This window comes from Macaca nemestrina, chromosome 3 (assembly GCF_043159975.1).
Source record: "Macaca nemestrina isolate mMacNem1 chromosome 3, mMacNem.hap1, whole genome shotgun sequence".
Lineage (NCBI taxonomy): Eukaryota > Metazoa > Chordata > Mammalia > Primates > Cercopithecidae > Macaca > Macaca nemestrina.
Window position 1 is genome coordinate 36,338,143 of NC_092127.1, and position 22,200 is coordinate 36,360,342.

At 39.1% G+C, this 22,200-nt stretch overlaps 2 protein-coding genes across 16 annotated transcripts in view; both read right to left on the reverse strand.

Annotated features, from left to right (window-relative positions):
- LOC105463501 (meiotic nuclear divisions 1) overlaps nucleotides 1–8,365 on the reverse strand; it is a 118,695-nt gene extending 110,330 nt beyond the window's left edge. For 2 of the 4 annotated variants that reach the window (XM_024787258.2, XM_071092922.1), the window contains exons 1-2: nucleotides 8,213–8,364; nucleotides 2,813–2,878 (exon numbers count right to left, since the gene is read on the reverse strand). In XM_024787258.2, coding sequence (XP_024643026.1) covers nucleotides 2,813–2,878; nucleotides 8,213–8,215 — 69 coding nt within the window. In that variant the 5' untranslated portion in view covers nucleotides 8,216–8,364. Of the gene's footprint in view, nucleotides 1–2,812; nucleotides 2,879–7,444; nucleotides 7,988–8,212 lie in introns of those variants that run through there. The other 2 variants (XM_071092921.1, XM_024787260.2) reach the window with 2 other exon arrangements.
- Nucleotides 8,366–13,656: 5,291 nt separating this feature from the next.
- Nucleotides 13,657–22,200, reverse strand: part of LOC105463500 (tripartite motif containing 2) — a 186,232-nt gene continuing 177,688 nt past the window's right edge. For 6 of the 12 annotated variants that reach the window (XM_011710630.2, XM_071092916.1, XM_011710619.3 and 3 more), the window contains exon 12: nucleotides 13,657–18,144. In XM_011710630.2, coding sequence (XP_011708932.1) covers nucleotides 17,992–18,144 — 153 coding nt within the window. In that variant the 3' untranslated portion in view covers nucleotides 13,657–17,991. The remainder of the gene's footprint in view (nucleotides 18,145–22,200) is intronic. The other 6 variants (XM_011710624.3, XM_011710617.3, XM_011710618.3 and 3 more) reach the window with 1 other exon arrangement.

The following is a 22,200-nucleotide window of genomic DNA, read 5'->3' on the forward strand; positions in this document are numbered from 1 at the left end:
GCTCTTATTATTCTGAGATACGTTCCATCAATACCAAATTTATTCAGAGTTTTTAGCATGAAGGGTTGTTGAATTTTGTCAAAGGCCTTTTCTGCATCTATTGAGATAATCATGTGGTTTTTGTCTTTGGTTCTGTTTATATGCTGGATTACATTTATTGATTTGCATATGTTGAACCCTTTTTTTTTTCTTTTTTTTTTTTAAGACAAGGTCTCATTCTGTTACCTGGGCTAGAGTGCCTGAGTGACAGAGTGTGATCACGGCTCACTACCAACCTCAAACTCTTGGGCTCAACAGATCCTCCTGCCTTGGTCTCCCAAAATATTGGAATTACAGGTGTGAGCCGTGGCATCTGGCCCTAGATAACATTTCATAAAGCACTTATGACCTGGGCATTGTTTAATATATTATCTTATTTAATCCCCATACCAACACTGTGAGCTGGGTAAAATTATCATCTTCTTTGAGAGAAGAAGAAACAGACATAGAGAGGTCAAGAACCTTGCTTAAAGGTCACAAAGCTATTGAGTTAAACAGGTTCCAGATGCAAACTTTCAATTATTGAGCTACACTGTTCTCACGTTCTTCCTAAGTGCAACAGGCAAATAATTTATTACATTAGCAGCTCCAAAACACACATACACGCATGTATATATCCATCCATACATGATCATGTCTATGCCTCTTTTTCTCCATTTATATATTTATTTTAATTATCTGGGCATACGCATCGCCATTCCAGAGATCTGTGTGCCAATGGAAAGCTACTCATTTGTTTGCTGAAGTAATTTTTTAAAAAGCTCAACACATTTATTGGTGGCCTATTTTGTGCCTCAAATAGTCCCTGACGGTTCTTACTCTCTCTATGAGTTGTCATTATTACCAATGACTATGTTTTTAAAAGATTTCCAAAACCTTGCAGACAGCCCACTTATGATTAGAGGCAATATAGTATGTGCTGCTTCATTAGTTGATTTTCTAATTTGATTAAAAAGGTAGTATTTGTTCACTGTAGGTAACAAAGAGTGTAAAACAAAATCCACCTGTATCTTACCATTGTTAATATCTGTCATCATGCATTGTTTTTTATATTTTACATTTTCTACTTAACATTAAATTATAAGCATTTTCCCATGACATTAGTCTTGAAAAGGGGGCTGCTATTGACATCTAAAGAAAGTCAAATTCTGTAACAAATCCTTGAGTAGCCATATTTGATTTTGTTGGAATTTTTACTTGCCAATTGCAACAACGAAATTAGAATCCAGATTCCTGAATCTGAATTCCAGAATCCATGCTTTTCACTCTGCACCATTATTGTTGATTTGCTTTGAGATGTTGAAGCAAATCGAATATTTATCTACTTTTGACATCAGTCTGGATCCTGGATATACCATATCCCATTCATGAGAGAACAAATTAAATGGCCTCCATTACTTTTGCCAAATCTCTTATACTTTTCAATTCCATCAAAAAACTGATAGACTAAATAAATGAGCAGCAACTGATTAGGCTATAATGAAAAAAAGAAATAGGAATATATGAAATGAATCAATCAGTACAATTAATTCCCAGCTTTATGGAAAACCTCACTAATTACTAACTTCCTTAAACTGCTGATCCTCAGAGTTTTTCATGTTTTGGTGTTACTGAGGACAAGGTTTAAAATTTTTCAGTTAGAAACTGTCACTTTTTATATTTGAGATAATTAACAATATTGTAAAATGACAAAATAATTTCCCCAACACTCTCCTCAGCTTTCTACTGTCTTGCAGGAATTAAACCTACTTTTCTTGCTGAGACCATAGGAAAAAATATTTCAACTCAGCAGAATAATTGCCGTAATTTGCATATAGAGACTTCACCAATTTATCTTCCTAACCATATCATCATCATAATATGATATCCTGTTCTGAACTGCCAATGACTTTTAAGAATAAGATTATACTTAGTGGGCAAATCCCCAGTGTATTTTGCTTTTTTTTTTTTTTTTTTTTTTACTAAGAATCTGCCTTAAAGTGAAAAGGGATTTTATCACGTTAATATTCAATTTTACCACTTTTTCCCATCTTCACATTTGTATATGATGAAAATAGCCAACGAGGCTATGCAGGTCCTGCCAAGCCATATCATATGGCTTGAAGTTAGTGTTGTTTTAGGTGAAAGATTTATGTGGCCTTTAACCTGAAGACAAAGAAAAGCTTTCCAGTAACAGGGTAAAGCCATGAGACAGGAGGCTCTAGAGCCAGGTACCTGGGTTTGAACTCTGGCTCTGTCACTTAGGAGATGAAACTTTAAACATATTTCCTGTTGGTGGCAGGTACAAATATCTGGAATAAATTAAGGAGGCCTGTGTACCATCAACTATGTGTTACACATTAGACAGACTTAAAATCCAAAGACAGTATTTGGTACTCCCTCTGAAATCAAATGATTCTTCCTGGTTTGAATCCTGGAACTATGGCTTCTATTGTTTGAGATCCAGGACTGGTTGGCACCTAGGCAGCACTCAGGAGATGTGGGCTTTCGTCATTATTATTTTTCAGGCAGAAAGGGGAGACAATCAAATATATGCATCAGAAGATTCTGGTGCCAGTATACAGGACTGCTTGGGTGAAAGAGACTCTACCAATAGTGGGATATGTTTTTTCAACTCCATAACTCACAGGAGCCACAAATATTTGCAGAATCTTACCCATTCTTCAAGAAATTGATCAGTATTGATGTCTTACAAAGAAGGGCAGTTAACATTGGATGACATATACTTAAGATGAAAATTACACAAAATTATGTGTTAAAGAAAATGACTTACTGTTTCAAAAAATATTTCCATCATGCGAGTTCTCTTTTCTTCTGCACTCAGTCCTTTTTTCTTTGACTAAAGCACAAAAATTAAAAAGTAAACAATGCTTTTAAACACATTTTGGAAACAGCTAGATTTGCAACATTATTTGAAATTTTATGCATGGTCTTATCTGATACCAACAGGTCTGATACTCTCAAAGTCAGACCTAAAGACTCATTTTAATTACTATCTGCCAACCACTGTGCTAGGTGCTGCCAAGGTAGTAACTATAAATTGAGATAGAGCCTGGCATTTCGTAGAAATTCAGTATTTATAAAGTGAACCAATGATAAGCCACTGTATTGACCTTCCAAAGGCTTACAATCTCTCCAGAAAATAGATAGATGTAACTACTTATAGCTAATGAACAGCTACATGTGCCAATTGCTACATAAATACCCAGAACAGAATGAATTCCACTATGCAGAGGAAGAAGGGTTACCTAAGAAGGACAGAGATTAAAAAGATTTTGGCAAATTGAGAAATGGTGAGAAGCACATCTTGGGGAGATCACACACAGGCACAATGTTATGGAAGTACATGGAATTCTCCAGAAGGATAAGCTGTGGGGGATAATTATTGTATGAAGTATGTATGGGGAGTGGCAGATGGGATGAGAAAGGCGTGGGGTCAGATTACGAAAGCTGACTGTCCAGCTGAGAGTGGACTTCATTCTAGACAATGAGGAGCTGCTGAGTAATTTCTAAAGCAGACTAGTGGCAAGATTAGAGTTGCATTTTAGTAAGTTAATTATAGCAGCAATGTGGACGACAAGAGGGAAGGAGGAAAGGCCTATCCAAGTAGAAAATGGAAGCCTACTCAGGTTATTCTTCTGTAATACCCTTTAGCCAATTTGAAATTAAGACAATATGTAGCTGAAATATATGTTAATAATAAATTTTACAGTATGTTGTATATAGAATATATAAAGCTAAATCCCAAGTTAGAAGAGAAAGGAGCCAAATTTCCTCCAACCCAAAGGTTTACAGGAAAAAAAAAAAGAGTGAGCACTATCACCTCCAGTTCTCTAATAAAAAATTCCGCACTAATATTTCTTATGTGATCTGCATCTTTCTCAAACATTGTAGGGGATTATAAAGGAATACAAATTGTTTGCTTAAACAGCAGACATAAAACCACAGTTAAAGACTGCCCCATCCAACCAAAAACATCATCAGAAAATGTGAGTTTACATAAGTGAAGACAATGATTTGGAATTGCCATTCTGGCTACACACTAGAGTGAGTGAGTCTTAATTCTTGTAAAACCTAGAAACCCACTAACTTGGCTGCGCGGTGGCTCACACCTGTAATCCCAGCACTTTGGGAGGCTTAGGCTGGAGGATCACTTGAGGCCAGGAGTTTGAGACCAGCCTGGGCAACAAAGCAAGACACTGTCTCAAAACAAAACGAAACAAAAAAAAGCCCCCCCCCCCCCCCAAAAAAAAAAAAAAAAAAAAAAAAAAAAACCGGTGCACTAACTCATTCCCACAGGAAAAAAATGATCAGGTATTTCTTGATGAGTAATATGGGTAAATAAATAGCTTAAAGTTTATATTTTTCTCTTCTTCCTCAGTCCACTCTCAAACACTGTTTTGCTGCAGGGTTTGGCTACTGACCCCATCTCCTAATATCTTATCTTTGATCTCATCTGCTTTCATGGTTTTAATTAACACTCACGCTGAGATCTCATATCTTTACATTCACCCCTGGGTGTGCTCCTGAGCTTCAGTCTCATGCATCTACCCGCCTGCTGGACAAAATTCAACTCTGTCTAAACTCAACTCTTCCTCTCTCATACCTACTCCCCACAAACTTGCTATTCTAGACCTTGAGTCTCAGATACTACCTCGTGACCCAAGCCAGAGGCCTGACAGTCATCCTAGGTACCTTTACCTCTCTTATCTCACATCCAACCAATCACCAAGTTCTGCCAGTTTCAGCATTTAATTACTTCTCTTATCTGTCCTGTCTCTACTACCACTGCCTCATTCAGGCCTTCATCATCCGTCTCCTGCAATATATCTCCAGTCCCCTAACCACACTTTGACTCACCCTCTATGTTCACATTCTGTGCTGGGAAAACATAAATATGACCATGTCCCTCCCTTGCTCAAAACCCTCCAGTGGCTCCCAGACATCCAGGCGTATCTGAGTACCCCAGTATGATATACAAAGCCCTTTATCACCTAACCCCAGGCTACCTTTTACAGCCTCTTCCACCACACCCCACCTCAAATTCTGCCATTAACAGAATGGAAACCTAAGCTACTTGAGTTGTAACACAAAAACTACTTGCAATTATCTACTCAAAGAATGCTCTCATTTCCGTCCTTAAAAAAAATGTTGTTCCTCCACCTAGAACACCCTCACCTCTCTGGCCTACTCAAAACTCCAAAACATCTCCCAAGGCTTAATTTAGGCGCTATCCCTCCAGAACTTCCCTGAGTTCACAGGCTAAGCATGTATTCCCAGAACACGCCTTCGTCAAATCACTTACTACATTGAAAAGATGTTTACTTGTCTCTCCCAGCACACTGAAAAACTTCTTCAGAACATGAACTGCCTTTGCCTTTCCAGGGCTTACTGCCAAGTTAGAAAGGGGAGACATAAAGCCCTTAATTTTAGGACCATGTATCTAAAGCCCCCAACTCTAAAATTTCAGACTGCTCAGGCTCCTAAGCCCCCCAACACCTACCATACTCCCATAGATATAACGAGTGAATTAATCATAGTGAATTCAGTGACACCATGTATTGCCTGGCTTGGAGAGATAAATCAGAGAAATCTCAGGTAGGCAAACTCCAGGAACCCATACAGACCTGCTCACTAAACCTAGGGCTGAGAGCCAGGGTCCAGGACTGCTCTATCTGCCTGCCTTCATTCTTGCCTCTGCAGTATCTGATAAATCAAGCATGAAATTCGTAACAGTTAGAAGACTCCTTCAACATATTTTTCTAGTCCAACAGGTCCTAAACTGCCATACATTAGAATCAGCTCAGGAGTTTTTTAAAAATACTGATGCCCAGGCTCACGTCGAATGAATGGAATCAAAATCTCTGGAATGGGACCTGGGCAACATATTTTAAAAATCCTCCAATATATTTTTAAAATCCTCTCCAACATATTTTTTAATTGTGGCAGGGTTGAGAACCCTACTTTTGTCAGCCCAGAATCTGAAGGCCATGTCAAGGGCGCTGCAGGGCAGTGGGAATCCCTTAAGAACTTCAGTCTGTGGCTGCATTAGCAGAAAGCAGATCCCGAAGTGTTAGGCAAGATCCTAACATTTTGATATTCTAAACAGCTCCTCGCACTCCACAAGAATCTGCCCCCGAGAGGCAGGCAATGAGGAGAATCTAGTGTCCTGGTTTTAGGAAAGCTCTCAACACTCAGCTCAGCAGCTATGGAAGTTACTCAGGAAATGTGGATGAGCTCTATCATCCATTTCCATTGTTTTCAGCCTGATTTATTCATCAGTCTTTTTTATGACTAGAAATAATTTCTATTAACCACAGTAGGAGTATCATACCCAGAATTAAAATAACTAATGTAAAAAGATGCCATATTAATACTCATATTTAGAAACTTCTCAAAAAAAATCAATGAGGATGTATTTAATATTTAATTAAGACTAGGAAAAACCTGATGGTGTAAGTTAGCGATGCATTCAAATTAGTAGTAAGTCAGGAGACTCAAAATCTGACTCAAGGACTGTGAAGCTTTCTGGAAGTATTTTAAACCACTTTAAAAATCATGTTATCTGAGGAACCTTCTCAATTAGAAGTTATGGAATTCCTACAGCCAGCCCTACTCATCAATTACAATAAAATTATGAAGAATTATTAAGTAGATGTCACTGCTGCTCTCAGAGTTCAGCACTGCACTCTTCCAATTTCAAAAATTGCCCGAACTCTATTTACTTAGGCTGCCTAACCAAATGAAAACAGTTTCTAATTCATAATCAATCAAAAGTTTACCTTTGACCAACACTAAACTTATTTCCTGATCACATATTAAAAAATAGGAAGTCCGCATCTTATCAAAAGTTTTAATTTTTTAAAAGGATTCTCTATTATCAGAGGTAAGCTTCTGAAGAGTTAACACATTTAGTATTAGAAGGTGATTTATGTATAAAGAGAGAGAGATCAGGTAAAAGGACAAAGCGCGTTTGAGCTGCACAGTTCTCCAAGTCAGTTATAAGAGGTCAGCAACCCTGCAGAGAAAATTGGTAACACTGAAGAGCACTGCTAACAGATTTAACTGTAGTCCTGTTTGGCTTCTTAGAGCACTGTACGCCCAGGTGGCTGGGTTGTTAGTTTAACCACAAAGAAGCCGTTATCATTTATAACTACATCTGGACAAGTATCTTCAAATAAATAGCATACAACTAGATCCTGGTGTCCCACCCCGCCCCCTTTAGCTCGGCAACGTTTAACGGCCACTTAAGTAAATGAAGATATTAAAATCTTAGATCCATTTAACTAGATGTTGATTCTTCGCCAACTGAAGCAGAAAAAACGGCATGAAACTTTGAAGGTTTATGAAAATGATTTGATGGGCAGAAAGACCTTAAGCTCATAAAGCCGATCTGGAATCTTACCAGGACTTAACCGATAATGACAGACGAGGAAGCCTTATTCAGTGCAGAGGGTCCTTAAAAAAGCATCAGCGCCCTACACAACCAGCAGAGCCCGGCACAGGAGCAGCGACTCCTGCCCTTTGGCAGAAACCGGGGCATTTTCACAGAAATCGACTAATTGGCACAAGGTGAAGATCCGTTAGGTAACTCGAAACTGAGAAGTTCTGGAATGTGCTCTACGTATTACAATACAGAAAACCACTCAATGGTGACAAACCAGGAGGGCGCTTTGGGATCAAGACGTTCGCTTCCCGCAGTCCCTCCCGCCCACTTGCGCTTTCTCTCCCCGTTCTTAATGGGGGGCTACACCACGCGTGGCCGAGGCTGGAGGCGTAGGGAGCCCAGGTTCTCAAGGGGTTCGTGGTCTTTTAGATAAATCGGGGTTGGTGAGGTTCTCGAGTCACGTTCGCGAACGCTTCCCGCGTTCTAACTTAACCCGCCCGATGGGCCCTGGGGACAGACGCTGGGTGCAGCCAGCCGGGAGGCCGCGGACGCCCCCCCGCCTCGGAACTCCGGACCGGAGCGGCGGGGAACGACGCAGAGTGCGGAATGGCCGCGGCGGGGCCGGGCCGGGCCTGCCCTCTCCACTGGGAGGCCGAGAGCCGGGCGACCGCTCCCGCGGCCCGGCATGGCGGTCAACGCCAGGCCGGGATCCACACGCCAACGAGGGGCGGCGAAGCCCACACACTAGGGAGGAAGAAGACGCGGGACCATAGCCTCAGTCCTTACCATGGCGCGGGCGCCGGGACTTCCGCTGGCTGGGCCTGCGCGTTGGGCGAGGGGCGAGGGGCGGGGAAGACCAGGGCGCGTTTGATTTTGGCGCCGCCGACACCGCGCGGGCGGAGCAGCGAGACCGAGAAGGTGGGGGAGGAGGCCGGTCCTCGGACGCGCGGCCCACAGCGACCCCTAGCGGTCCATCCGAACAGCCGGCGGGGGAAGGGGCGCGGGCCTGGGGCCGGGGCTGGGGGAGCTTGTCCGCGTCTCACCCGACCGATTACAGAGCTGCCTCCGTCTCCTCGGTATTCTGTGAATGTGACTTTTTTTTTTTTTTTAAAAAAGGACATCTTGCCTTTGCTTTTACTGCGTTTTCTTGGCGCCGCAGAAATCTGGCCTAAGTTTGGATTTAAAAAAATAGAGCTGTTTTAGGCTGCTGAGGAAGTAAACGCTTCCTCCATCCTTGCGGATTTGTCTTGTCTGGGGCTGACTAGATTCCTTTCTTCTAATCTGTCTTCTAATCTGACCTCTCATCTTCTCCCGCAGCCGCTACCCACTGCTTTCCAGCTTTTCAAATCCCGTGTATGTCTGTTTTTCCCTTAGGTTTTAAAAAAGAAGGAAACAACGGAATGAATTTCGAATCAAAATGGTCAAAAATACGCTATTTCATGGCTTGAGAATAGATGCAGATTCAGAGCAAAAACTCAGGCCCCTGAAACTGCTGAAAACATTTCACTGAGAATTCAATTATTTTCAAAATTATTATATGGTGTTTTGAACCAGTTTTAGGTGTAAGAAGTACGGCCCTGCACAGTGGCTCACACCTGTAATCCCAGCACTTTGGGAGGCAGAGGCGGGCGGATCACTTGAGGTCAGGAGTTTGAGACCAGCCTGGCCAACATGGTGAAATCCCATCTGTAATAAAAATACAAAAATTAGCCAGGCATGGTGGCGGGCGCCTGTAATCCCAGCTACTCGGGAGACTGAGGCAGGAGAATCGCTCACTGCAACCAGGAGACAGAGAATGCAGTGAGCCAAGACCGCACCACTGCACTCCAGCCTGGGCGACAGAGTGAGACTCTATAACACACACACACATGGACACACACACTATAGTAAGTCGTGTAGATACTGTTAAGAGTAGCATCTAAAATCAGAATTTATGGCCCCTGTTGCTTCTGCTGGAGGCAGAGGAAGGGATACATTGAATTGCAGAGTTCCATTAATTTGGTTTTTCCTGTAAGAGCTATACCATGTAATTGATGATACATAAGGTAATTTTAAAATGATAAATGAGTACATTAAGTAACTACAGTAATGGTATATAAATTTGTGCTATTTGGGGAAAGCCTTGTCTTAATTGGCTCTCAGGCTTGTTGCAGGTGAGTGGTGACTATCTGAGGCCAGTGGCACTGGGGTAAAAAAATTTACCAAGACAGTTGTAGGTAAAGAAAGGCAGAATCATTAGAGAAAGTATGAAAATACGTTGCAAGGGAGCAATGGGCAGAGTCAGCAGAAAAGTAGCTGACTGCAAGGAAACAGAGGCTTGCTGGCGATTTTATAGAATAGTGCTTATGCTGTATACGGAAGACGGCTTTGTGCAGTACTGATGTTACAGTCCCAGGTTTTCCTTAGCCCCTGCCTCTGAAGCGACACAGTGCAAAAGCCTGCCCTGGGACAATAACAAATTGACCCAAACAGGTCTTATTTTGGGAAAAATGAGTGCTAAATGGATATAAAAAAGCATTGGTCACTTAAGCTGCATCTGTATCTTAAGTGTCACTGAGAGCTGCTGTGACAGTTCTTTGAGATTCCTGGTGTGCACTGCAGTCTTGATCAACCAAACCTGGGAATGACTACCACCAAGGAAAGGAGACACATTCTACTGCCTCTGGTTCCTTTGCCTTTTCAGTACGAATATCTCAATTTTCAGATAACCTTCCGATGCCCCTTCCTTGACATTCTGAAAAGTATGGCTTATAGTAGCAGCTTATTTATTTAGAGTTGGAGTTTCGCTCTTTTGCCCAGCCTGGAGTGAAGTGGTATAATCTTGGCTCACTGCAACCTCCGACCCCCAGGTTCAAGCGATTCTCCTGCCTCAGCCTCCTGAGTAGCTGGGATTATAGGCGCCTGCTACCACGCTCGGCTGATTTTTTTTGTATTTTTGGTAGAGATGGGGTTTTACCATGTTGACCAGGCTGGTCTCGATCTCCTGACCTCAGGCGACCCACCCGCCTTGGCCTCCCAAAGTGCTAGGATTACAGGTGTGAGCCACCATGCCTGGCAGAAGGAGCTTATAAAGGAAATAGGAAAACAAAGTCAAGTCACTTGGAAGAGACTGAGGAAAAAGTCCACAATGTAGGAAAACAAGTTGGAGAATGCAAAACCAAGAGAGGAGACAATTTTAAGAGAAAAACTTTAGACAAATTAAATGAGTTCCACTCTGCAACTTGGCCAGGGAGGTTTTGTTGTTGTTTGTTTTGTTTTTTTGAGACAGGGTTTCACTCTGTCACCCAGGCTGGAGCACAGTGGCACAATCATGGTTCACTGCAATCTAGAACTCCAGGGCTCAAGGGATTCTCCTGCCTTGCCCTCCCAAGTAGTTGGGACTACAGATGTGCATAACTACGCCTGGCTAATTTTTTTTTTTTTAATTTTCTATAGAGATGGTGTCTCCCTATGTTGCCTAGGCTGGTCTAGAACTCCTGGATTCAAGCAATCCTCCTGCCTTAGCCTCCCAAAGTATTGGGATTACAGGTGTGAGCCATGCCTAGCCAACAGGAAGTTTTTATAGACAGAAAAGGGAAGTGAGTTACAGAAATAGCTTGACTGATTACAGCTCCTTGTTTGAATTATTTGGCTATTGTCGGCAGCCTGCGGGCTGAAGCTCAGCTACTTGTGATTGGCTGAGAATTGGGGGTTTGTTATACTCCATGCCTGGTTTTCAGTTTGTTTGTGTACCAAGTTAGGTTGCAGTTCCTTACAATTCCTTAGGTAGGAACTCAAAGTATGGAGACAGCCTCAAGCCAATGGCCTCCTGCTTATTTAACAATTTTAAGGAAGAAATAGTCAACATTATCAACCTGTCAGTCACAACACAGCTTCTGAGTTAGAAATGGCAATGCAATCATGTCATTTGTGTAGGGTATCATTCTCAATGGGATGACATCCAAACGGATTCCTGGGAGACAAAGAGATCTTAGATGGTTTGTGCTCCAGTGGTTTGTGGCTCGCGGTGCATAAACAGATGTACAGTATTATCTCTGGCATTAAAATTTCATGGGACTGGGGATGGCATTGTGAACAGGGAAAAAACATCTAAAAAGGTTCTTTATGGGGATGGTAATGAGAAAAAAGGTTGAGAAAGACTGGTGTCTAGTGAGTATATAATTTATCATCCGAACTGAGACACTTCTGAGAATGGAAGGGAATGCTATTCCTATTTACGCTAGGAAACAGGCATAAAGAGGATTGTCCCCATCAACTATGCAGTAACTTGAAACTTCCATTATACTTTATTATTATACTTTATTAACCCTTCTCCGTGGCTCTTTAATTTTCTCTGTTTTATAGTTATTGTTCTAATCTTTCCATCTGGAATGTAAACTCCTTAAGAACAGGCACAGTAACATACTCTTTATAATTGTGCCTCATCACTAATTTCTTCTTGAGAAATTCTGCGGTCTCGCCATATCAGACTATTTGTTATTCCCTGAACAACTCATGCTCTGGTGCCCTCTTTTAGCACAAGCCTGGGGGGGGTCTGAGTTCCAGGGTGTGACTCCAGGTGCCTGTGAGCCTCTACACTCACTCAACAAGTATCCGTATGGCCAAGAGAGTGTAACATTAAGTAGCAAATAAAAAACACGGTGACTGGTGGAGACACTACAGAAGAAAGGAAAATGTTTTTCTCATGCTTCTTGAACAAGAGGCCTTGCATTTTCATTTTGCACCAGGCTCTATAAATTATGTAGCTAGGTCTATATGTATTCACTTATTTGTCTCATCCCAGTAAAATAAAAGTCCGTGAGAAGAGCAGCTTTTTTTGTTTACTGCTATTCCCTAGTGAGACTAGCATGGTACCTGAACATTCTACACTCAGTAAATATTTGCTAATGAATAAAGCAGTTTATGGTATTGCAAGTATCTGGTCTGTTTCTCCAAGCAGGCTATAAGCTCTGCGAGGGTACAGGCTTCAGTATTCATCCTGGTATCCCATCCACCTAGCCAAAAGGCTGGTGGACCAAAGGTGCTTAGACATTTGTTTGATCAGTGACTTTAACAGTGAAAAACAGACAGAAGGGTGAGAACATCAGATGTCCACTTGCCCTTCCAGTCTCCTTAGGCAAAACTGTACTTGTTCTCTCCTCTGGAAAGGGATGCATCTGGCTTCATGTGAAATGTGCTCCTGGAGGACAATCTCAGATATGCTGAACTAAAACATGGGGCAAGTGGCTTATGGAGGGACCCACCCTCTCTGATTCTGAAAACCTCCAAGGAGCCCATAATGGTGGCCTGCTTGGGTAAAAGAAAAAACAAATGAAGAATGGAAGTAGAATTCAATAATATTAATATTTACAGTTCATCGTCAGCAGTGTCACTTTTGATCTTTTTTTTAAAGAGACAGTCTGTTACTATGTTGCCCAGGCTGGTCTTAAACTTCTGGGCTCAAGTGATTCTCCCACCTCAGCCTCCCAAGTAGCTGCGACTCCAGGCTCTGCCACCATACCTAGCTCCATGTTAGGTATTTCTAATTTCCGTTGTTTCATCTCTCCTTCCAAGACTGACTTATGTAACCTCTTTCAGAGTTTCCATCTATGCTGGATTTTTTTTAACCCTCAAGAAAACAAAACCAATTTTTATTGTGTTCCGTCATTGTTCACAATCACGCCTGTAATCCCAGCACTTTGGGAAGCCAAGGCGGGGGATTGCTTGAGCTCAGGAGTTCAGACCATCCTGGGCAAAGTGGTGACCACATCTCTACAAAAAATTTTAAAAATTAGCCAGGCGTGTTGGTGAGTGCCTGTAGTCCCAGCTACTTGGGAGGCTGAGGTGGAAGGACTGCTTGAGCCAGGGAGGTCGAGGCTGCGGGAAGCCATGATCACACCACTACACTCTAGCCTGGGCAACAGAGCCAGACACTGTCTCAAAAAAAAAAAAAAAAAAAAGGTAGTCAGGTTTTTCTATAACTTTCTAAATGTACATGTTCTACATATGTATCAGGATTTTCCAAATTCCTACTTAAGATACATCCTAAATACTAATGGATTATTAATGTCATAGCCAGCAAAAATTTTCTTCAGCTTTTCCTCACTAGTATAAATAGTCTGGTTGCAGTGTTGCTATCTTCTACAGATTCCAGGACGTTCTTCAGTTTCCCTTCAGGTAGAGAATATATTAAATAAATATTCACTTTGCAAATGGAGAAATATTAAATAAATAAATATTCACTCTGCAAATGGAGAAAACAAGCTTTATTATAATGATTTGAGATTTTGTGCATGGTAAAGAGATACACATGAATCTTGTTTCTCCTATGTTTCAAGACAGAATTAATTGAAAGTTTCATTGTAGACTAAAGCATCCAAAATACTGTGGTACATACGTAGCTACGAACATACAAACACTTTGATGCACAGCGTTCATTCTTTTCTTTAAATAGGCAGTCAACATTTGGATTCATAAAAGAACAAATGACGAGAATATATCAGTATCAATGTTAGAGAGTGCAAGACTTACTGTTCTATACACAAAACATATGAAACAGACCTATAAAGATGGAATGTACAAAATCTAAAAAGAAAACAAAGCAAAAAAAAAAAAACCCTTCATATTCATACATAGGCTTGAAAGTCTATAGAATTGAGAATGATATAAAGAATTCTATTACAAGAATACACTCCATTGATGACAGAACATTCCCATGTCATAAAGCAAAAGCATTGAGTTTAAGGCTGTGTTGCTTTCAAAAGTTAATGGAAGTGCTGTACATTCATTGGAACAACATAGCCAATTTATTAATCTATTCTAGAATATTAATAGCTTTCATACATTCTCCACGAACAGACCACACAATCACTGCCACACAATTCATCTTTAGAAAGTTTTTAAGATAGCATCATGATTTGTAGCTTACTGTCATTGAAAACAAAACAAATAATTCTTTATTTATACCAAACAAATCTTTGATGGGCACTTAGTTTCCTTTATGGCAATACTAGATTTCTAGTTATCAAAAATATTAAAGTAATTATAAAGTTTAAAACCCTGCAACATTTACAGAAACCAACAGTATTACCACTTTTGCTTTTAAGCTAAATTAGATAATGTTTGCATGAAATAGCTTTAATTTTATCCTACCTGGAGATGTCTTTTTAAATTATTAAATTATCAAACTAAAAATACTCCTCCCTTTTCAGAAGCTAGTGAAGAGAGGATACCATAGAGTCTACAAAAAGATTTTTCCCATTTGAAGTAATCTGCAGATTACCTAATGTTTATTTACTACTTCCTCCAATTAACTAAGTAGGTATTACCAAAGCATTTCTGTTAACCCTTCAGTGCTAAGGATTCATAGATACTTGCAGTGTACTGCTATTCCAGTTAACTCCGTGTTAGGACATACCCTGTATATTTAGTAGTGGAAGCAAGTGTGTTGTAGCTGCATGGATCTGGAGTATTTATTTGCCTCAAATCTAGTCACAGTAAATTAAAATAAGGAAACTTAGGGACTTGTTTAGTTCTGGAGACTAAAGTTTGATCAAAATACTAAGTACCATTAAAAAAAAATGGCATACAGTCATAAAGGACTTATAGTCATGTATTTCTGGATGGTCAAGTGACTCTCTGCCTCCCCATGTCCAGCAAGGGGGGGTGGGGGGTCTGTACTGGGAGGAAATACATCGTCACTGACCTTGAAATCCCAACTGGCAATATTTTGCCTTACGTGCCCAGGGGAAATTTGAATGAGTAATTTTTCAGTGCTACTTATCATGAATGTATGACAGGTTCTATACACTTGACAAAGAGAAATCAAACAATAATGGTAGCCCAGAAAAAAGCCACTTATTTTAATATCCTTCTCAGTTTACCAGAAACCATTTTCCATAGAATGTGACAAAATTTCATTTAAATTTTGTCTAGTTGTATCATATCAGCAGCACTTTCCCCCAAAAATATGCTTACCAAGAAATACAGTAAATGCACATATGTATCCAAGTGTGAAATGTTATCTATACTTTAATAATCACATATTTTTTGGAAAAAATATAGTGTTTCCTGGAGTGCCCATAGCATGTGTTTTAGCAACACATAGTGGAGCAGGTCTGAATCAAATTATTCTTTCATTCCAGTTTATGCCAATATTGACATATAAAAAAAATTAGCTTTGTATTCAGTCTACTATTGAGATATCTAGCCTGATAGGATATGATATGATGGCTAGTTAGATTGTAAGTTAATTTCTAAGTTCACAAATATAATTTAAATGTTGTGTAAAAAACCTCTTTAAATCAACTAGTTTAAAGATCAACAGCCTGGGACAGAAAGAATCTAAATAGAAAGCCATCTTTTACTTGTGAAAATAAACTAAAATTAATGTAACCAATTTAAAAAGTTTATTTTAAACAATCTAGACAAGAGTCTAGCCTGTCTTTTGTGAAGAATGTTAGCACAGAGCAAAATGAAATTCCCACCCCAGAATGTCAGCTCTGAGTGGGCAGAGATTTTTACCTGTTTTGTCTATCACTGTATTTCCAGCGCCTAAAAGAGTACTTGGTACCTTGTAGGTACTCAGTAAATATGAATGTTTAAATTCAAAGATGTATCTCACTGATGTTAGGAAACAGTGTCTTCATTTAACATTCTAAAAAGTTATTGAATTTTATAGCTTTATCACAGACAGGTTCAAATATTTTTTAAAACTCTACCTAACTAAAAAAAAAGATTAAACCTAAATGTAAATCTTCCTGGAAAAACCTTTTTTCAGAGGCTGATTTGGGCATAATAAATTTAATAGGCAATTTGAAGTAGCTAGATTTCCCTTCTAAATTTTAAGAAGTCCTATATAGAGAATGACTGAATTATAAATTAATAAGCAATAAACATCACATTCATATACATAGGGGAAACGTTTTCTTATAGTACAGTTCTAAGGTGCTTTCAGTGAAGAAGACCCCAAGTCACCATAAAAAATGTCAAACATGACATCCTATTTGGTAGAACTGAGTAGAAGATTAAACAGTGGAAATAGACCACAGCTTGTTTTACAGTACCAATGACAGATGCACGATTGACTGAATTGTTCTTAACATTTCTCAAAATGCATTTGTATTTAAATTAAATGTAACTCAAGTGCAACTTTTCTTTTGACCTGTTGGGTTTTTTTTTCTTTTTTCTTTTTTTTTTTGAAAGCACAGAAGGCCATTTTCTGACTAAAAGTCAGCCACCACCATCATTCCTGGAAAAATGGCAAAAATTAAATCTGCTTTAGGGCTTGCTCCACTAGGACGGCTTTAAACTGCTTAGTAAAGGAATGTGCTGAAGAATGGCTGGACGAAGCTTCTGTCTTTCAGAGTGCTGCCTATTTCAATACACCAAAGATTCAGCTATATATATGTGTGTGTGTATATATATATATATAATACATTCTATCTTACCCTAATCATGTATACATAGCCCCTTGACACCTCTACTATTCATTAAACAATGATAAATAACCATAACATGCCCTTACCTGTAATGCTTTCAAGATAACACAACTTTGGTAACACTTGCTTTCTAAGGGGAAATCATGTATCAATCACATGCCTTTGGTTGACACCATCAGTCCTCCAAAGGGCTACTTATGGCTCTCTGTCCTAGGATACTGGTGTCCTACTACATGTGCTAACATTTGCAGGAGGTAAAGCTTTCGCTTTCATGAAGTCGAAGAGGAGAGACACGTGTGAAAACATGGTACACAAAACATGACTAACTTTTTTTGATTACATTCCAGTGCAATGATCTGGAGTTAATGGGGCAGTTTGTTTCCCAAAAGGTAGCATTACTTTTGTAATATGCTTTTCAAAGCATTAGAAATTTCAGGTTTCCCTGAAGATGTACTTTGTTTTCTGATACAAGGTGAGCCGAAAAGAGGTGGTGAAAAGAACACACAAAAAAGGATCTTTGTCTAACCCAGAAAGGTTGAGAAATTTGCACTGATTCTTAAGTACTGAACTCCAGAGGCCTGCTAATCAGAGCTGGGATCATTTTGCAAGACAGCCTTTCTTTTTCTAAAGTAATTTGTATGTAGTTGCTGATAACCAAAAAAATGTCACAAGAGTAATACCTACTGTAAAAGTGAGGTTAGAAGATTCCCTGGGTCTTGTGACCTAGGTTAAATGAAGTATATAACTACAATAGATTTTGTTTTTGTTTTGCTTTTGGAAGTTCTGTGCAAAAGCTACCATTCACAGGATTAACAAATACCTTTACATATGCTAGTTTTTTTTTTAAGTGTCTGATTTGCAAAATTAGTTTAGCTACATAAATCCTGTCCCTTAAGCCATAGTTCACAGATGTAAAACTGCAGTTTATAGATTCAGTAGAAGAGGTTTTTTTTTAACCCTAAAGGTGAAATACAGAAATTGGATAAGCAGTTTTTAAGGAAATTGTTACATTCAGAAATAACCTTGGAAAGTTCACCAATGATTCCTTCTGGCATAAAAATCCTAGTCATAATCTGGTCCCACACTGAGAAATCCATTCCAGTTTATAGTGCAAGACCTTGGAAGCGGGTATCCAGCTGCCCACCATTACTGTAAGTATCGATAGACTTTGAAACAGTGATTTCCAGAGTCTGCAACCACAACATGACCATCTGAAGTTAGGGCCAGGCCTTGGGGGCCATAGAGTGGGTCAGCAGATGTGTTAATGTAAGACAAAAATGATCCACTCCCATCAAAAACCTGTAAACAAATAGGAAGTCAGAATGTTACAGGAGAAGTTATAGCAATATGCTGCACATGAGTTAGAGAACTCTTGATGCTAGTGTTTTTCTGTTTCTTGTTTTTTTTTTTTTTTCTTTTTTTTTTGACAGGGTCTCACTCTGTCACCCAGGCTGGTGTGCAGTGGTGTGAAGACAGCTTACTGTAACCTCTAATTCGTGGGTTCAAGTGATTCTCCTGATTCAGTCTCCCAAAGTGCTAAGATTACAGCCATGGGCCATCATGCCCAGTATATATGCTTTTATATTTAAAACATTAGCATAAGCCAGGTGCAGTGGCTTACACCTATAATGCCAGCACTTTGGTAGATGAAGCTGGGAGGATCCCTTGAGGCCAGGAGTTTAAGAACAGCCTGAGCAAAATAGCGAGACCCTGTTTAAAAAAAAAAAAAAGCAGAAAAAAAAACAAAACAAAACAAAACAAAAAAAGGACTTAAGTAATCATCTATCCATCTATGGATATGTCTTTGTTTATGTCACTATCATCTCTATAATCCTGCTCTACACTTACCTTGTTTTCTCTCCTCTCCCCATCTATTTCCAGTTGGTGGAGTAGAATATGCCATTGGCTGCTAGCTTTCACTAGTATTCCTATAGTGGTCACAACAAATATTGGGTGGGAAGGGCCCTAGATGGTGCTTAAAAAATGAATGAACCTTATTGTTCATGTTAAATCTTCACTTATTTCCACTTCCAGTCTCACATCTCCTTTTCCTCCCCCCCAATTATAAGGGGAAAAAATCAGCAACTAGATGATGGAAGAATGTTCCTGAGTCATAACAGCAATGAGACAGTAGAAATTATTTTTTCCTTTTTAGAAAAGAGTGGGTTGTAAGAAGTCAATGGTTCAACATGTAAAGTCATCCCCTGGTATCCCAGGAGATTGATACCAAAATCTTGAGATTCTCAAGTCCTTTATATAAAATAGCCTAGTATTTGCACCTAACCTATGCACATCCCCCCATATATTTTAAATAATCTCTAGATTACTTCTAATATTTAGAGCAATATAAATGCTATATAATGTAAATAATATGATGTATTTTTACAATTTGTATTTTTTAATCACTATATTTAATAAATTATTTTTCCCGAAATTTTTGATCTGTATTTGGTTGAATTCACAAGTGTGCGATTTGCGGGTATGGGGGGATGATCATACATTTGGATGTGAAATCACTTTCTTTTGGTCTGTCGGTTTCTGCTTTGTTATTTTTGTTAAATTTTTATTTTGAAATAATTATAGATTCATAGGAAGTGGCGAAGATAGTAGAGAAAGGTCCTGGGTACTCTTCACTCAGTTTCCCCCAATGGTCACATCTTCTGTAATTATAGTACCACACAAAACCCAATACATTGACTTTGGGTTGTGTGTGTACAGTTTTACGTCATTTTATCATATGTGTAGATTTACCACTGCAACCAACATACAGAATTATCCCATCAACATAAAGATCTCCCTCTTGCTACATCTTTATGGTCATACTCACTCCCCTTTCCTCACATCTCTAATCCTTGCCAACCACTAATCTGTTTCCCTGCTCTATAATTTTGTTATTTTTTTGAGAATGTTACACAAATAGAATCATATAGTATGTAACCTTCTGAAAACGGCTTTTCTTCACTGAGCATCATGCCCTTGAGATGCATCTGAGTTGTTGAGTGTATCATTAGTCTGTTCCGTTTTAATGCCAAGTCATATTCCATAGTATAGATACACCAGTTTGTTTAGTCATTAACCTATTGAAAGACATCTGGGTTATTTTCAGTTTTGGGCTATTACAAATAAACCTTGTATGAACAACAATGTGCAGGTTTTTGTGTGGATGTAAGTTTTCACTTCTCTGGGAAAAACAACCAGGAGTATAATTTATGGGCTGTGTGGTAAGTATATGTTTAGTTTTTAAAGAAACGGCCAAACAATTTTCCAGGCTGACTGTAGTTTTGCATTTCTACCAGCAATGCATGAGAGATCTAGTTTCTCTACATGCTCTCCAGTGTTTGGCATTATTAATATTTTTAATTTTAGCTATCCTTATAAGTGTGCAGTAATATCTCACCGTGGTCTTAATTTGTACTTCCCTAATGTCTAGTGATATTGCACATCTTTTTATGTAAACATCCTCTTCGGTAAAATTTCTCTTAATGCCTTTTGCTCATTTTTCTTTTCTTCCCTTTTTTTTTTTGAGATGAAATTTCATTCTTGTCAGCCAGGCTGGAGTGCAATGGCGTGATCATGGCTCACTGCAACCTCCACCTTCTGGGTTCAAGTGATTCTCCTGCCTCAACCTCCCAAGTAGCTGGGATTACAAGCACACACCACCACATCCAGTTAATTTTTGTATTTTTAGTAGAGATGCAGTTTTGCCATTTGGCCAGGAAATGGTCTCAAACTCCTGACCTCAGGTGATCCACCTGCCTTGGCATCCCAAATTGCTGGGATTACAGGTGTGAGCCACAGCACCCGGCCACCTTTTGCTCATTATTCTAATTGGATTGTTTGATTATTTTACTAATGAATCTGGAGAATCTTTACATTCTAGGTATAATTCCTTTGTCAGAAATTCAGTTGGTAAATATTTTCTCTCAGTCTGTTGCCTTTTTATCCTCTTAAAGGGATCTTTCACAGAGCAAAAGCTTTTTTTTTATGAAATCCAATTTGTTAATTGTTTTTCTTTTATGGATTATAGTTTGGGTATTATGTCTAAAAACTCTTCACGGAGCCCTAGGTCCCAAATATTTTCTCTTAAATTATTCTAAAAGTTTATCTCCTCAAACATTATCTTCTAAAAATGTTATAGTTTTATCTTTTACAGTTAAATCTACAGTCCAATTTGAGTCAACTTTTTGTACAAATTAACGTTCATTTTTTTTTCCTCTGTGGTCTTAGTTGTTCCAGTCCCATTTGTTGAAAAGGCCATCATTCCTCATACAAAATTGCTTTTGTATCTTTGTCAAAATATGATAGGCTGTACAACTGTGGGAGTGATTTCTAGATTCTCTATTCTGTCCCACCCATGTATGTGTCTATTCCTCCACCATATTACATAGGCTTGATTATGGTAACTATATAGTAAGTCATATAGCTTACCCTATGGGTTAGTAAGGGTAGAGTGATTCCTCTCAATTTATTCTTCTTTTTCAAAATTATTTTAGCTATTTCCTTTCCCTTGCCATATAAATTTTAAAATAAGATTTATATTTGCAAAAAGTCCTGCTGAGATTTTGTATTAAACCTGCATATTAATTGAAGACAACTGACATCATTGTTGAGTCTTGCAATCTATGAACACAATTGTTTCTCCATTTACTTAGACGTTCTTTGATTTCTTTTGCCAGCATTTTATAGTTTTCAGCATACAAATATTGAATATGTTTTGTTGTTATACCTAAGTATATATTTTTTCAGTGATTCTAAATGGTATTGTATTTTTAATTTTGGTTTTCACTGTTTGTTGCTAGTTTATAAAAACATAATAGATATTTTTGGTTTTTCTTAAGAGACAGGGTCTTGCTCTGTCACCCAGGCTGTAGTGCAGTAGCACAATCATAGCTCACTGCAGTCTCCAACTCCCAGACTTAAGGAATCCTTCTGCCTCAGCCTTCTGAGTAGCTGAGCCTATAGACATGTGCCACTATGTCTGGCTAATCTTTGTATTTTTTTTGTAGAGATAGGGTCTTCCTGTGTTGCCCAGGCTAGTCTCAAACTCCTGGCCTCAAGCAATCCTCCCACCTTGGCCTCCCAAAGTGCTGGCGTTACATGCATGAGCCACCATGCCCGACCATAATTGATTTTTGTATGTTGATCTTGTATTCTGCAATCTTGCTGAACTCACCTATTGTAGGAACTTTTTTTGTAGATTATTTGGGATTTTCTATGTAAACATCATGTTATCTGCAAGCAGGGAGAGTGGTTAATTTATTCTATTCTAATTTGTAAGCTTTTTATTTCCTTTCTACCTTTTGTGCTGGCTAGAACTTCTAGTATTATATTGAACAAGAATGGTGAGACATCCTT